At 40.8% G+C, this 18,463-nt stretch overlaps 1 protein-coding gene across 1 annotated transcript in view; it reads right to left on the bottom strand.

Annotated features, from left to right (window-relative positions):
- Positions 1-1,229: 1,229 nt before the first annotated feature.
- Positions 1,230-18,463, bottom strand: part of LOC308328063 (receptor-interacting serine/threonine-protein kinase 3-like) — a 61,511-nt gene continuing 44,277 nt past the window's right edge. The window contains exons 12-13 of the mRNA XM_080781751.1: positions 7,686-7,851; positions 1,230-1,358 (exon numbers count right to left, since the gene is read on the bottom strand). Coding sequence (XP_080637877.1) covers positions 1,272-1,358; positions 7,686-7,851 — 253 coding nt within the window. The 3' untranslated portion in view covers positions 1,230-1,271. The remainder of the gene's footprint in view (positions 1,359-7,685; positions 7,852-18,463) is intronic.

The raw sequence follows: 18,463 nt of genomic DNA on the forward strand, positions 1-18,463 counted from the left end.
GAAGCGCCAGGGCCTTGGGAGGGGTTGATCCGTCACTGTGTAAAGGGGGAGGTGACAAACTGACATATTGAGCCTAAAACACAGTATGGCAGCCCCCTATAGTACCCCCCTTCACATCCTGTGATCTTTTGTGGCCAGATGTAATTTCATGGGGTCTAGTAGGACTATAATACATTTAAAAAAATGGCTATAAAACGTTGTAAACAAATATCCCCATGTTCGAATGCCCCGTGTCAAAAATAGCTAAAATCGCTAAAACGAAAGAAAGCATAAAATGAAAAAAAAAACACTGATCTTTTACTTTCTCTAATAACAACCTAAAATAATGAACCGTGGTTAAAAAAAAACCTAAAGTTGACCTTTAAATGATCACTACAGACAGGGACGTGCAGAGAGTGTTAGAGAGGCAGGGGCTGAAAAAGGGGCACTATTGGACAAAAATAGCAAAATTAGCAGATCTACAAGCTTTGAGAGCTTGTAAATCAACTATTTTCGGGGTACAAACAACCCAGCACTCTTTAGCTAGTGGAGATGCGGCGTACAACATGGATTTCTAAACCCATTTGGGTAACACTTTATATTACGAGCATTATAAGCTCATTTATAATGCATTATAATGTGCTTATAAGACATAACACTCGTTATAAATGTTTGTAATCATGTATAACAACTTATAATCACGTTTATAACATAAGTGCTGGACATATGCATTATTATGCTCAGTGGAACAGCACATTATAACTATAATAACTTAGGTGGTTATATAGGCACATAGAGAAGTGCTGTAATGTATGTGTAATAATGCATTATAACCAATGTGTTTATTAAATTGAATAATGTCTTTACTTAAAGGTCACAAAGTCATGCTATAGGGTATTATAAAATGATACAACTGCTAATGACCATTATGTTTATAAGACATTATTCCATTGAATACACATTGGTTATAATGCATTATGACACAGACATTACAGCACTTCTCTATGTGCCTTTATAACCACCTAAGTTATAATACGTATAATGTGCTGTTCCACTAAGCATAATAATGCATTATGACCAGCACTTATAATATGTCATAAACGTGGTTATAAGTTGTTATACATGATTACAAACCTTTATAACAAGTGTTATAATGCCTTATAAGCACATTATAATGCATTATAAAGACCTTAATATAAAGTGTTACCCAAATGTGTTCAACGCAAAATACTGTGTTCAAGTTCAAGGTAAGAAGGGATTTTGGGCAAAATTCCCCTTTTAAGACTTCAATTTCAGGGAAGCACCAGGCCGGCAAAGCGTACATTAAGGAGGTTCTCCGAAGTCCAGTCGTTGGAGCCAATTTGTGTGAGCTTTATCAACTGAGAAGAGAGCAAAGAAAAACAATACAGGATACACAAGTGAGATAATATAAGAAGTGATGACACAAATAAGTGAGCAGACAAATTGGGTACTCTCCTCTGTTAAATGAAACTGGCAACAAACCTGAATAGCTGAAGAGAGAGAGCTTTGCGTGTGTGCGAGAGAGGCTCTGAACTTTGCAATGGCAGTTCCATCTGAGCAATGTTAATAATAATCAGAAATGTCCCAAATATCTTCGATACCTTCCACAGAGTAAATACAATCATACCCAGGGGGCAAACCACTATTTTTTCCGACATACCGGGAGTCCGACAACCAATAGTCCGACAGCCAATAGTCCGACACGTCATTATTCCGACAATCCAATATTCCGACCAAATAAATTCCCCCTTTTTCACCCCTTTTCACCCCAACAAGCGCAACGCCGTTTCTACTGTCATGTCAGAAAGGCGCACAGCGCTTAGAGAGAGAGAGAGAGCGAGAGAGAGATTCGCAAATAGCGAAAATAGCTGGTCTGCAAGCTCAACTTTTTGCGCAACCCGCGATGCTTTGAGTGAGTGAGTGAGTGAGTGAGAGAGAGAGAGAGACATCCGAATCTGTATATCTTATGTTTCTGTATCCTTTATTTGTCTGAGAATTCCACTATTCTACTGTGCTCTCTCTCTCTCTCTCTCTCTCTCTCTCTCTCTCTATCACCTTCACCGGAACATATACAGTATATGTTCATTGAGCATGTCCAGTGTGTGTGTGTGTGTGTGTGTGTGTGTGTGTGTGTGTGTGTGTGTGTGTGTGTCGCATGCGTGCGTGCGAACTTCGAGACGAGTTGTATGTCCGCCTGACAGTGGTGCATTACATTGTATTTTGATTTGAAATAAATAATGAATAGATGTAGTCTACTGTTGCTTGTGTGTGTGTGTGTGTGTGTGTGTGTGTGTGTGTGTGTTTTTTTTTAGACAATAGACCACTTAGCACTTGATTTAACTATGAAAGAAATGAAGATGATGAAGGATATCGTCAAGGGGTTGGCAATGATTGACACACTTTGTTATTAATATGGACGGTTCACTTGCCTTGGATGATTGTCAACATAAACAGCAACAAAACCAAAATACAGCCAGAGGGATGTCTTTCTGCAAAGAAACACCCCAAAAACAATAATATCTTCCGTGGTTAGAAACCATGATTTTGTATTTCTAGCTCATCTAGAGCCAAACCAATTTTCTGGGTGCTAGTATTGTGGTGGCCTTATTGGATATAATGGAAACTTCCAATACAAAAAAAATATGATATTGATCAACCTGTGAAGTTTCGTGGAAAATCCCTCAGTTAAAAATGTTGCCCTATTCACCTGCATTATAGGCTAATGGGGGCTAATATTGTGGTGGCCATATTGGATTTCCAGAAAATAAATTGACCGGTGTGTCCATATAGGTGGTGATTCTATTGGGTCATAGATATTTCTGGTGGACAACCTTTGATGTTATGGCAAATGCAGGTATAAAAAAGAGGTGGTTTGCCCCCTGGGTAATAGGATCTAACAGGAAAAGTAAAGTCTCTTTTCTTTTTCACGTTTGCAGCCATTTTGACAATATGCAAGCTCAAGAATATTATGTCCCTTCTGTGCAATGAATCTTTGCCAATGGATTAATATTGCTTGTGTTTGCCAAAACAGTCAACAATCATGGTATAAATCATGGTAAAGCACTATTCCGGGTAGCCACAATCTTGTAAATATGACACTCATTCTTGAGATGAGGGACAAAAGTGGAAAAAACATGTCCCACACATAAGAGCCTTATTTTATGTAAAAAATAAATTAATTCATAAAAATAAAAGCACTTGCAAAGTTAAGTGTAATACAGTTGTGTATTATTATGCCCTTAATTTCATTATAATTGTTTTCATATTCCATCTGAATTAGTTAAAAGCAGGCCCTGTACCCAAAAAGGCCTGTATTTAGCCTGTCCCCAGCAAGTGGCCACAATTTCAAACTGCCAAAAAAGTGTCTAATACTGTCACAATCACATAAATATACATACTAAATTAAAGTAGATTGTCAACAACATAGCAAATAATATACACAGTTCATTTTAATTTATATTTTCTATTAAATATCTCATATCAAATGTTCGTCCCATGTCTCCGTCAACTCCGTCAGGTTTTTTTAAAAGTCTTAAATTAATCAGAAAATATTGTCGACAGATTTAGCCTGAAGACTCCTTTTCCAAGTCCCATTTATATTTGTTGCAACAGTGGAGTACCTGGTCTGACAAGCATTCAATTGTTTGATATTTTAAACAAACAATGTTGATAACCATGTGGTCACAGCTTTTACATGTCAACTCCGTCAGGACATTATTATGATCTTTGTTAAGAATTCCAAAATAATGTTTATTATTTTAGTTTAGGGTTTAGGTTTAGCTAACAAAATTAAGCAAAAACAAAATGGCTACATTGTACTAAAGAGGGTTAAGATGAAAACAAATGCCATTTTGTCAACTCCGTCAGACGTCAACTCCGTCAGATCTTGTGTCTGACGGAGTTGACGTGTATCTGACGGAGTTGACAAAAGTGTTCCTAAAACAATAAAATTATTGTTTTTGAATAATGGGCAGTATTCTAATTTGGCACACAGTTAGAGCATGCCTTAAGGAACATTTTTGGCTATGGGGCCATCACAGATTTGTCTCGTGGTGACCATGGCAGCCATATTACAAAAGAGCCGCCACCTGATGTTATTTTACAATAACTCAAGTTCTACACCACCTAGGATCTTGATTCTGGTGACTAATCATACATTTTCAAGGATGTGGGGTACATTGGTAATATTTAGATTTGTCCTGTGACCATAGCAGCCATTTTTTTTTCAAAATGGCCGCCACCTGCTGTTATTTTACAATAACTCAAGTTTTAGACCACCTAGGATCTTGATTTTGGCGACTAATCATACATTTTAAAAGATGAGAAATACAGTGGTACTATTTAGATTTGTCCTGTGACCATGGCAGCCATTGTTTTTCAAAATGACCACCAACCTGCTGTTATTTTACCAATAACTCAAGTTTTAGACCACCAAGGATCTTGATTCTGGCGACTAATCATTACATTTTCAAGGATGAACTTTCTCTGGGAGAGGTAAGGGCTTATTTCAGGTGCAGGTTGAGTTTCTACTGACAGGACATTAAAAGGAGGTGGGCTTTCTGGCCTTTGACTTGTCCCTTTCAGGTACAGATGCACAGTTTGACTTCACTGGCCACTGCAGGGAACTGTGGGGGAGAAACTTTGGTCTCTTGACACCCCGATTAGGTTCAGGGTTTTTTTTGGTGGAGACTTGCCTTTCATGACATCTTTGCTGCAGCAGTTGATCTCCTTACTGCCAGTGGTGGCACACTCTGGGTCTCTGGGGCATTGTATCTTGGTGGCCTCCTGCCAGTGTTTCTCCATCCTTCTCCTGAGCTCTGTGTTCTGGGGCTCTGTTATAGTCAACTTACATTGTCTTGGCTGGAGATTGCTTTCCTGCAGGGTCCAGCCCAGTCTTGTGCAGATGGCTGCTGGCCCACCTGGAGGCCCCAACCTCACTTGTTCGGTTGGTGTGATTAGGTGGGGTGGTCTTCCCCAATCAGGATGAGGGGTTTGACCCTTTCAAACGGCAGTCTGGCCAAGTGTCTGTATTTAGTTGTGAGTTTAGATACAGGATACGATTGGCTCACCCAGCCCCAGGTGACATGAGGTGAAGGCTCCTTTGATTTGGTAACATTGCTTTGGTTGACATGCTGGGGACACAGAGAAAGACACTGATGCCTTCAGTGTCTGTACATCCTGCCTGATGGTCCTGAAGCCAAATCTTCTGTCTTCAGTCTTTCGCTCACTGTTCACTGTTCACCTCACCGAATTTAGCCCAAGGAGTTTGACCCGTAGTTTGGCCATAGACGCCCTAGTTTGGCCATAGCCACTTGCCCAAATGTGCCGACATGTGCCGACCTCATCACATCTGTGATGATGGCTATGGCCGTTTTTAGCCAACAGTGTTTTTTGTGCAAAACTAATGCTTGGAATGGATCCAGAATCATGAAAAGCCCCTAGTTTGACATGCCACATGCTACTTAAAGCATAATGAAATTTAGAACATTTAGCCTTATATTGGTTGTTGATGGTACCCAACTTTCAGCAGCTGTCAAACATGCCCCTAGGGTGGTCAAATATAAACCAATGTGGGATATGTTAGTAGACACCTTTACAAACATTGGTGAAGAAAATTCTTGGTAAGAAATGTATTCACAGATTTTATATTATTCTGATAATATTCCCTGAGTAAATTGGTAAAATAATAGCAGGTCCACCATTTTTGAAAATGTCTACCATCCATGGTCACAGGATAAATCTAAATAGTACAACTGTATTCCTCACCCTTGAAAATGTATGATTAGTCACCAGAATCAAGATCCTAGGTGGTGTATATAACAGAAAGTTGGCGGCCATTTTGAAAAATGTCTACCATGGTCACAGGACAAATCTAAATAGTACCAATGTATCCCACATCCTTGAAAATGTATGATTAGTCACCAGAATCAAGATCCTAGGTGGTGTAGAACTTGAGTTATTGGGAAATAACAGAAAGTTGGCGGCCATTTTGAAAAATGGCTGCCATGTTCACAGGGCAAATCTAAATAGTACCACTGTATTCCTCATCCTTGAAAATGTGGGATTAGTCACCAAAATCAAGATCCTAGGTGGTCTAGAACCTAAATCAGTTAAACTTGTCAACTCTGTCAGATGTTCGTCAACTCCGTCAGACGTTCGTCCCGTGATGTTTTTGTTAATTTCCAAAGAAATAGAAAATTAGCTGTCAAATCTTTTGTGCTTATGTATTGAAACACCAACTGAAATGATACGTAATGATGATTTTTTTTTTTTTTACATGGTTTTCATGTTATAATATTGAAAATAAAGGTTGAAATGACGGTTTTGAGAAATTGGATATTTCATAATAGTGTGATATTGGAACAAAATAATATTAAAAGATTTGTATTACTTAACTTGATTACTGAAAGCCATTATAAGATAACTGAGGACTTTATATTATTGTTGAAATGATAAAATTCAATTAAAAGGGATTTTAGTGTGTCTGACGGAGTTGACATGAATCAGGTATTAAGTGCATAAATGTCCCATTTTAGAAAGAAATGTTATGCGAAAAACCTGTTCCTTCTCAAGATTGGTAGTTGAGACCTGTGTCTACAAATACATCTATTTGATTTGAATGTATCTTAAAAAAAAAAAAAATCCAGTTTGAAAAAAGTTTTGTCCCTTATCTCAAGAATGGGTGATGAATAAAAAAAAATCCGGGTTTCCTATGGGGTCATAGATATTATTTCTGGTGGACAACCTTTGAGGTCATGGCAAATGCAGGTTTCCTAAAAAAAGGGTGGTTTGCCCCCTGGGTAAATGCCCTCAGAGTTAATTATTGACTATATTGTTGATAGAATACGAACGATGGAACAAACGATGGAACAATTTTCCACCTGTAAACCTGTGGTGTGACAATAAAAGTAATTCTGATTTTGCATGTGCCCAGGGACGTGCAGAGAGTGTTAGAGGGCCAGGGGCTGACATCGCTAAGAGGGCACTTATGGACGAAAATAGCGAAAATAGCAGATATACAAGCTCACAACGTGTCACTCTGCGACGCGTTGAGAGCTTGTAGATCAGCTATTTTCGGGGCGCAACCCAGTACCCTTTAGCTAGTGGAGATGCTGTGTAGGACATGGATTTCTAAACAAATTTGTTCAACGCAAAATACTGTGTTCAAGTTCAGGAGACTTCGGGAAAAAAAGCAATTCTCCTGAATGCTGCCTTCCGGCATGGCATGGAAAGGAGTGGCATTTGCATTTAATTCACCATATGCTGCATTCGTGGTCTGGAGAGGGCAGTTGTTTTACAGACGGGTAAAAGGGCAGGGGCTGTGTGGAGTTTGCATGTTTTCCCCGTGTCCCCTTAGGGTGAATGGAGGGGAAAGGCACTGGTTGGAATAACGTGTTCCTTCCACGCGCTACGTCCAACCAGGGCAACTTCCCCCTGTCAGGTGTAAAGGAGCAACTTGGACACTCAGGCATGAAGGAAGCATGAGTTCAAGTCCGTTGCTCTCCCCATGTCCCCCATATATGGGGACTAGGTTGGCGGAGGGTGTGTAGAGCCCAGGATCACATTAGATAATTGACACAGGGGTGAAAAATGGGTTACAAAATCGTGGGATCAAAATTATAATAAAAACAAAAAAGGCCCCCTACTGTATATGTCTATGCGTGCACGTCCCTGCCTGTAAATACCTTGTTCTCCAGTGGCATAACCAGGATTCCTCCCCTCTTAACCAGGTTCATCATGTAGGACTTGTACGCAGGCTGCACAGCGGCACCAGCATACACCCTGTCATACTTGATGCTAAACGGGACAGCCTGCAGACCGTTGCACCTCACAAAGCAAGGCTTGCAAAACCTATAAATGCAAGTGCGCGTGCACACAAGCACGCACACACACACACACACACACACACACACACACACACACACACACACACAGAAATATACTATTATTTTTTTAAAGTTTGAATGGATTAGCCTGTTTGGTTTATTTTTAAATGTATCATCATTAGCATAGAAGTGACAGGTGACATGGTTTGGCCACTAGAAAGGTGATATACATTATTTCTTATTTAATTTGGATTTAGAAGGACTTAATACCAAGTTGACATATTAAGGCTGAGACACATATGATAGTAATATTATTTTATTTTCAACAAACTTTATTTATTTATATATTTTAACATATTTTTTAGTCTTAGTCCTAGTAGTACAAAGTAGTAGTACGGTTGAAATCAATTTTTTGCAAGTAGAAATTAATGCTGGTCTTAAGCCCCGTTCAGACCGAAGAAGCTGCTTTAAAAAGCAAAAGCAAAACTCTGGAAAACGCAGCTTTATTTTGAGAAAGTGGGCGTGTACAAGGTACCTGTCACTCAAGCTGCCTGGACTGGCTGTCTGGCTTTGAGACGAGAGACAGGCAGTTTGAGCAGATGCGCATTTGAAAGTCTAAAATGTAAAATAGCGACTGTAGAGGAGACATAATTATATATTTAGTTACATCATAGCCTATGTATCGATGAATAAATAATATAATCTTGGTAAACTTGTGTGTAAATAACCGAACGGACGGGATCTCAATCCTCCCCGTCTTCAGTGCTCATGTCTCTCCCCCCACTCCGCTCTCCTCTCCCCCCTAGGCCACGAGCGAAACCCTCCTGGCATTTTTTTAAATGGCGGCTCTGTATGTAATGTTAATGTTGATTTAGAAAGAGCATACCGTAGAAATACAATTGTATATATCCAGCACGTCGTAAAAGCAATTAAAACAGCTTATGTTTACGTGTGATTTCCGGACATTCAGTCTGTCACTGACCCTCCTCGGCTGGCTACCGGTATGTGGCAGTAGGAGACCGCTCCTCCACCCCCCGGACCCTCACTACAGCATCAGCACATTTAAAGTTTGCTTTTAATTAGCAGATGATGTGAAACATTGTGCTAGTAGGCTAGGCATACTTTAATTACTTAATTAATAATCAATATCATGCTATGAGGTTCATCGATAGCCGATAGGTCTACATACATGAACGCAATAAACCAATTGAACCTATAGGTCCCCGAGCGAAAGTGGACCGACTTCTGGACCCTGTGGCCCGGCCCGCGGAGGACCCCCTAAGTTGAGACTGGGTGTCGAGGAGCGTACACCAGTGGTCAACACCCTGTGCTCAGGGCGAGGTCCCGCGACAAGGGCAATTAATTTTAGTGCGAGGAAACGTCCAGCAAATCGTCTCCGAGCACAGCTCTCCTCGGCGTTCCAGTACTAGGGAGTCGGGACTACTGCACTACGTACTGTGTGTGTGTGTGTGTGGGGGGGGGTAAATAGAGGGGGTACATACAACTGATATAAAGGCTATTAATTATTTATTTTAAAGGTATGATTGACGGTGCAAAAGCTTCAACATACTACCGAGAGACACACGAGGAAACGGCACAGAAACGCGCTGAGAGCGGGCTGCTCCTCCCCTCTTCTCGGGGAAGGTTTTGGGGAAAACTGCCGACACAACTATATTGTTTAGTTGTTTGTCTATCTATCTATATCTGCTAATTTATCAACCGTGTGTGTGTACACTGTTTAGTCCACAATCAGCGTCAGCGACGGATAGCGTTCCGGAGAGTTCAGTTCAGTAGTCCATCCATAGCTTCGATGAGAACCGGAGGGGGGGGGGGGGGGGGTTGAATGCACGATCACTTGTCCCCAGAAACGTGCCACTCGCGACGGAACACGGAACACAACCTGTTTTCACCGCTTCGACAACTTGTTTCTCATATAAACTTTAATTTCTATCGATAAATATGCTATGGTCTTGCCAAATATCCATTCATATTTCATATACAGCCCATATTTAAAAAGTTTATTTTTTAATGCGGACAATTGGGTCGGACAGCTTTTCCAGAGGGTTTTGGTTTTGTAAAATGAGCTCAACTCCGCCTCCTCAAACCACGCTGTGCTCTGATTGGCTACACGCAGATTTTTAAAGCTCCAGCTTTTAAAAGCTGCTTTAAAGTTCAGGTTCGGTGAGAGAAAAAAAACGCAAAAACAAAAAAAGCTATACACTCCAGCTTTTTTTTTTTTTAACTTTGTTTTTATTTCAGTTTAGGCAACTTCACAGAATTACAGGTATACATTTTTCTTACAACTGATCTTTTTTTTCTTTTTTTTTTTTTTCACAACCTCAGCTGCATACTTTCACAGGATGTATAAATGATACACTCATATACACAAACAACTTCGCATACATTTACAAGTACTCACAAACAAGAAAACAAAACAACAAAAAATACAGGTATACAGCGAGACAAAAACGACAGAGCGACGGCAACAATGGGAGGTAAACAATACTGGGAACAGACATACTGGAGATGGAGGAAGGTGTATGGGTACACCAGAAGGTCTGAAGAGAAGTGTAATTGGTTACTCAAGATTCCGAAAGCCTGCTACCTCGACAGTAGAGGCAGTACAGGACTCCATCTTTTACTAAATATGTTTGGTTGAAGCCTCAGGGCATAAGTAATTTGTTCCATCTGGTAGATGTCCCATATTTTTTCCAACCACATACTGTATGTTGGTGGGGCTGGTTTCAGCCATTTAATTGTAATACATTTGATGGCCGCTGTAAGCAGCACATGCAGTAAATATATTTTGGCTCTACTCTCCAGACCTTCCGGTACCACTCCCAACAACATTACTGTGGGATCCTCTGGGATGTTTTGACCAAAAACTTCTTCTAGTGCTTCAGACACCTCTCTCCAGAATGGTCTCAATTTGGGGCATGTCCAAAATATATGAGTGTGATTCCCGATATGTGCTCCACAGTCCCTCCAGCATCTATTTGAATGATCTGGACCCATTTTGGCCACTATTTGAGGCGTCCTGAAAAATCTAGATATTACTTTCCATTTAAATTCTCTCCAAGTATTCGAGTTGGTTACCAGGTGCGCTTCACTACATACCTCTCCCCACGTATCCGTTGTTACTTCTATACCTAATTCAGCCTCCCATTTCTCTTTTATATACAGTGTATTATTTGGGCAGAGGTCCAAGAAGACTTGGTAGAATTCCTTGATTACCTTGCCATCGCCAAATTCAAATTTGAGCAACAGCTCCTCAATAGGAGTGGGTTTCATGGCCCTCTCCCAGTCCTTATGTTTTGTTAGAAAGTCTCTCAGTTGCAAATATCTGAAAAAATTTGTCCTTGGGAGCCCGAATTCAGTCCGTATCTGTTCGAATGATTTAAGACCATCCTTATTAACTAATTGGTGTATGCTGGTTAGGCCGAATTCTGTCCAATTCCTGAATCCTACATCCAGTTGAGCTGGTATGAACTCCTTTATGTAACCAATATGTGTTAGCGAGGAGATCTGTTTAGGCAGTCCAAATGAAGTTTTTATTTTTCTCCATATTTTTAAAGTAACTCTAGTCCACTCGCTCATTTGGATCTCTTTCAGTGAGGTATCTAGGAAGGGCACAACGTGGAGTGGTTGCGAACAGAGGCTTTTTTCAATATTTAACCATCTAGTATCCTCAGTTTCCTGGAGCCAAATTGTTAATGGTTTCAGCTGTGCCGCCCAAAAATAGTGTCTCAGATTTGGGAGTTTTAGTCCTCCAACCTCCTTAGATAACTGTAACGTTTTTAGCCTCACTCTCGGTCGTTTCCCCTGCCATATAAATTTAGAAATAAGTCTGTCCAATTTGTCAAATATGATTTTAGGAATATCTACAGGTAGCATCTGGAAAGGATAGAGTAGCCTGGGGAGAATATTCATACGTATACTCTCAATTCGACCCAATAGAGAGAGGGGAAGTGCCGACCATCGGTTTAAGTCTTCACTAATAGTCAGAATTAATTTTTCGTAGTTGGTCTCATATAATTTGTCTAAAGATAGGGGAATAAAAATCCCTAGGTATTTAATACCCTCCTCAGGCCATCTAAACTCACTCTGGATTTTAACTGTTTGTGGTATTTTACTGCTTATGTCCATAGCCATTGTTTTGTCCACATTTATTTTGTAGCCCGAGTAATACCCATATTCGGAAATTAACGATTTTAGATATGGGATTGTTGTTGCCGGTTCTAACAGATACAGTAGCACATCATCAGCGTATAACGATAGTTTGTGCTGTTCCCCGTCGATTGTTACTCCCTTTATATTGTTATCATCTCTAATCAACTGCGCGAGCGGCTCAATACTGATTGCAAACAGCAGGGGTGATAGCGAGCATCCTTGTCTGCAACCACGTTCCAGTGTGAATCTATCAGAGAGGAAGCCATTGACCTTGACCGCCGCCTGTGGGCCAGAATATAGAGTTTGTATCCACTTTATGAAGTTGGGGCCGAATTTGAATTTCTTTAACGTTTGAAGTAAGTATTGCCAAGAGACCCTATCAAATGCTTTCTGCGCATCCAGAGATAACAACATCACTTCCTGTTCCTTCACTATAGGGTGAGTCATTATGTTCAGTAGTCTGCGTATGTTGTCTCCATAATATCTTCCTGTAATAAACCCAGTCTGGTCGGGGTGGATGATGTTGATGATTATTTTGTTTACTCTTCTGGCCAGAATGGCTGTTAATATGCGCATATCCGTATTCAATAATGAGATGGGTCTGTAAGACTGGCATTTAGTAGGGTCCTTACCCTCTTTGTGTATTACAATTATCGTCGCTTCTCTCCATGAAGGAGCCATATTGCCGCACTTTAGTGCGTGATGATAGGCTTTTAATAATAAAGGAGAGACGATTGCCTTAAAGGTTTTATAGAACTCATTAATGTACCCATCCGGCCCTGGACTCTTATTGTTTTTTAATGTGGAGATTACTTCTAGCACTTCCTCTGCAGTAATTGGACGGTCTAATTCTTTTGAAGCAGTTTCTGATAACTCTGTCAGTTTTATGTTCTCCAAAAAATGTTTCAGTTCTTCATTGTCTGTGCATGTGTCTGTATTTTTATATAATGTTTTATAAAATTCTGCAAATGACTTTGAGATCTCGTCTGGCCTTGTAAGTGTTAAACTATCTGACTTCAATTTCTGTACAATATTAGAAGATTGTTGTTTTTTGAGTCTCAGAGCCAGTAGCCTACTAGCTCTGTTTCCAAACTCATAGTACTTTTGATTAGTGAATCTAAGGTTTCCCTCGATCTTTTCAGAAAGGTGGTTATTAAGGTCTCTTCTTGTTTGTTTGAGCGCATTTAATAGGTTCAGGTTGGATGTTCTTTTATGCTGTTGTTCAAGATCTCTTATTTTATCCTCTAATTCCTTTCGCTTTGCCTCTCTCCTCTTCTTCCTCGCACTAGCATACGAGATAATACAGCCCCTTAAGTAAGCCTTAGCACAGTCCCATAGAATAAGAGGCGATGTGTCATCTGACATGTTTGTTTCAAGGTATTTCTTTAACTCGGAATTTACCAGTGTAATGAAGTCCTCATCATTCAGAAGGGAGGCATTAAGCCTCCACTGTCTTGTTGTAGGTCTATGTCCTATATCCCAGTCCACCGAGATAGGTGCATGATCCGAGATAGTGATTGGAAATATGGTTGTATCGATTATCCTATGTATTTCTGATTTGGGAGTGAAAAAGTAGTCCAATCTTGAATACGACAAATGTCTATTTGAAAAAAAAGTAAAGTCTTTAGCTCCAGGAAATTTACTTCTCCAAATGTCTACTATTCCTGTCTCTGTAGATAAATGTTTCAGCATTTTGCTCATTCTAGAGGGAGGAGTTTTGGGTATAGGATGTTTATCTTTAAACTGTGACATCACACAATTATAGTCACCACCTTTCAGCAGGATGCCAGAACTATATTGTAACGTCATATTAAATATTGTTCTGATAAATTCAGGGTCATCTTCATTGGGAGCATAAACATTCATAAGTGAAATTTGTATGCCATCTATTGTGCCATTTAATAAAATGTATCTTCCCTCTGAGTCTTTATGAAGTGAATCTAGCTTAAAATTGACCTGTCTATGTATGAGAATTGCCACCCCTCTTTTCTTTCCTGATTTATGTGAGGAGAAAAACACTTTGTCTGCCCAAGATTTTTTTAATTTTTCATGCTCAGCGTCTGACAAATGTGTTTCCTGTAGAAGTGCTATCTGGCATTTATATTGTTTTAACTGGTTTAGGATTTTCTTTCTTTTCACTGGGTTATGAAGACCCTTGACGTTATAGCTCAATACCTTAATTAAACCTATCATTTAGTCGTGTTAAATTGAGAATATTTGAAATAGACACTGCTGAGAGGCTTCGTAGAGGTGAATGGGATTTAGGTGGAGCACACATGGGAAGGACCGCATTTGAATATAGTCTGATAAAATATGTGGTCGTGGTTGGAGAGGTGAGAGGCATCAAAAGAGCGTTGATAATCAAAGGATAGGCTAAGATATAGTCATATGCATAGAAACATAGTCGTAGAAGTAGCAACACAGCTGAGCTGTAAGAGAGGTATTTACGTGTCAAAATCATAAAAATATTCATAGAAAACAATAAAGTAAAGACATGAAGTTGCTGTTGCCGAAAACATTACAGTAATAACCCCTCGGAGTAGGGGGGATTGAACAAACAAAACTGGAAAAAATAGAAAATAAACACCAGATACAAAAGGCATCTAGAAATGAACAATCCCTGGGACCTAGTCCCAGGCTGCAGGACAAAGCTAGCAGCTAACGAACACAAGTTCGGGGGGCTTCAAAAAAACCCAAGTGGGAGAACGAAAAGAGAGCCACCGGGCTCCCACAGAGCTAGTAGTAATTTTAGAATTAGCAGAAGCGAAGGTTGTAGCTATACAGTCTAACAAAAGAAAAAATGCTCATAGGCCAGTCCTTAAGAATAAATGATATGTACAAATACAGTGAAACATTAAAAAATTAAAATACAGTTAGGGGAAGTGAGTGGCATAAGAGGGGGATGCTGATGGGACTATACCGTATTAACTATATTACTATATTACTAAATAGGCAAAAATAGGAATGGAAAATATTGTAATGCTAAAAAGAAACAAGATATTAATTGTCCATTAAGAGGAATAGGAAAAGAAATAATGTAGAAGGTTTGTAATTAAAGTGATTAACACTAATATCAGTAGTACTTATAATACTTATTTGGAGAAAAGAAAATAGAAGCAAAGAAATCGAGCAGGATGTAACAATCTGGGCATGACCAGCCAGCAAAGGCTAGACCAGTCAGACCACATACAAGCCCTCTCCACTCTAAGGCAGGGTAACAGCACCCCCCTGTGTATTCTGGCGGTTGGTACCGCTACACTACGTCACAAACATAATATAGGGTGTGCTTGCACCCTTCCGTCCCTAGGCTGTACCCAAACATAATCTAACGAAGGGAATACAGTGGAGTCAAGACGAAGCATACTAACGGACTGATGCGCGCGCACACTCAAACACAAACACACACACACAAACACACAAACACACACACACACACACACACACACACACGCACACACACACGCACACACACACCCACCCCCCGGGAGAGAAAAAAAAAGAGAAACAGTGACGGCACTTATGAAAGAGAAAGTAAAGAAAACAGTAAAGCTACACAGGTCGCAGGAAATTATTCACATGTTACGGATAGGACGTTATTGACAACACAGGCAAGAAAAATAAATAAAAAGTTAAGTTGGAGAGTACACTTAACCGCTTTATGGACTATTAAGGATTAAGTGGCAAAGGGATCATTATTATTTTTTGGCCGCACAGAGGCAGCACACTACTAAAGGTATGTATGTGCGTCAACTTTACACCTTTGGTGAGGAATCAAGATACATACAGTTATGGAGTAGGTTGGATCTCAGGCGTGTCGGTTGGCTCGGACAGTCCTGTTATGGATTTGGCATATGCCAAGGCTGCAACAGCGTCCAAGAATTCCTTTTCCACATTGTTGTAGGTGACGACGAAAGTAGATGGGAATTTGATCCCGTAGCGTACATCTCTGCGATTCTTTAACAGCAGGCGGGCGGGTGTAAAAGCACTTCTGGCCTTGGCGATGCTCTCTGGGAAGTCAGGGAATACAGCCACAGGCTTGCCTTTGTATTGAAGTTTTCTACCGTCGCGTGCCATTCTCAGGATGTCCTCGGCGTCTCCTTCGTTGCGTAGTTTGGCGATGATAATCCTTGGTCTGTCTCCTGGTTTTCTCTTTGTCAGGCTGCGATGCGATCTGTCTACCCCGACGTCTCTGTCCAGTTGAAAAAGTTCCTTTAGGAGTTTAGAGACTGCCACGGGTGTACTCGAGCCTGGCGTCTCGTCAATCGATGCAATTCTCACATTTCCTCTCCTCATCCTCGATTCTATGTCCAAATTCTTCTTGTGTAAAGTCTCTACTTGTTTTCCAAGCACATCCACAGTGGCTTGGAGAGTAGTGACTTCATCTGACCACGTCGATAGGCCGCCTTCCACGGCGTTGATTGTAGATTTGACTGCATCTAGTTCTGAGCGGAACATGCTATTGCTGCTAGCAATTTCAGATCTAATTGCCTGCATGTCGTTTCCCAGTTTTTCGAAATCAGCACTCAGTGCAGTCTTTAATTCTTCTCGTAGTATCGTGGCGATATCTGTCCTCAAGGATGCGATGATTTCCGCCTTTAGCACCGTAGTATCCATTTCCAGGCTTTCCGCTGGGCTGTCTGCGTTCGGTGAGAGGGCAGCGTCTGCACTCGGGCTCGAGGAGGTGTCTGTGGTTGCAGGCCCTGAACTTGTCGGCTTGAACTTATACTTTCTTAGATCGTATGACGCCATCCATAGTATTTATCTTTGTCTCTACCTGTGATTCAAACTCTCAGTGAACAATACAGCAAGTTATACTGCCAAAAACTCGCTTAAAAATAGTATTTAATCACGCTCTGTGGGAGCTCTGCAAAAACACGTCTTACTCCATGCGTTGCTCAAGAGCGCCCCCCACTCCAGCTTTTAAACGCAGAAGCTGTTCTGCATAGAGATAACATGGGACCACGAAGCTAAAGCTGGCTTCTGCTTCTTCAGTGTGAACGGAGCTTTAGAGGGTTAACAAAACAATAAGAACTAGAACGTTTTTATTGGAACATTGCAAGAGTGGTTGTCTATTTATATTACATATTGGGATCAGCCTTTTCTGGTTGATATGACAGAGTCATCCTTTATTATCAGAATTATTTATTTGCCTAGAGTGATACGCTTGGTCGAGCTTCATGTGACATTACATAGTGTGTTTCAATAACGGTCACTTTCAATTCCCCCTGTGTCTACAAATATATATATATATCATCATCATATCAGCCAATGTCTGTCTGTGTGTGATTAATAATGAATTTATTAGTGAATAAAAAATGCGAAAACGCAGCGGCCACAGGGCGGCAAAACTCCTCTCCCCGGAAATCACGTGTCACCAGTGTCACAAGTTGGGACGGACACTGATTAATACTGGGACACAGTTTTCCGCGCAACATCTGTTTCGACACCACACTGTCTGCTCCCTCCTCTACCACCTCCTTCGCCGTGCCGTACACATGAGCTACATGCACGCAGCTATACTTTCGCAACGCACGTGTGTGTGTACTTTCACCACGCGTGTGTGTGTGTGTGTGCGTGTCTCGCTACTTTCGCAACGCACATGTGTGTGTGTGTTTGTCTCGCTACTTTCGCAACGCACGTGTGTGTGTGTGTGTACTTTCGCCATGCGCGTGTGTGTGTTTCGCTACTTTCACAACGCACGTGTGTCTAAGCATGTGTGTGTGTGTGTGTGTGTGTGTGTGTGTGTGTGTGTGCGTGTGTGTGTGTGGAGAATGAGATACATCATAGTTCACGATAATGCATGGGGGGAGTTCCCCCATGTCCCCAGCTACATTATAATTTAGAACCCAATGGAACCACACCAAATTAACTAATTTACACTCTCACAGTTCAATTAACATTGCTTTTACAATAGTAATGGGGGTCTCATGTAACTCAGAGACAGCGTATAAAATTGACCCATTTACACTCTCACATTTAACAGACATACAAATGCCCTTCAATGGGGGGCTCCACAGGCATCTTCACCTTTCAAATGTCTCCACGTATATTTGTTACATCTGTGTGTATACAAATATATTAAACAGGTATGAAGAGCAATTAACTATATTTATGGGGGGAAATTGTCCATACAACGGGTAAGGACTAGTATAGACAAAAAAAGGGACTCCTGCACATCCAAAAAGACCCGTAGGAGGTGCAAGTCTAGTTAGCAGGCATAGACATCAAAAAGAGAAAAACCTTCCAAGGAAGGGACTGCACACTCCAGGGAACAGAGACGGATGCAGTCCCTTCCTTGGAAGGTTTTTCTCTTTTTTATATATTGTGGAGTCTGTCAGGTCTCACCTCAGGGGGAGGGGCGAGTTACCATGACAACCAGGCACGCCCATGGCCGGGTCATAGACTCAGTGTATTATCCCAGAGCAATTCTAAATCAGCTGCGCCTCATTCCGGCCGCCGCCCTGGTT

The sequence above is a fragment of the Protomyctophum bolini genome (assembly GCF_963924005.1).
Source record: "Protomyctophum bolini genome assembly, chromosome: 14".
Lineage (NCBI taxonomy): Eukaryota > Metazoa > Chordata > Actinopteri > Myctophiformes > Myctophidae > Protomyctophum > Protomyctophum bolini.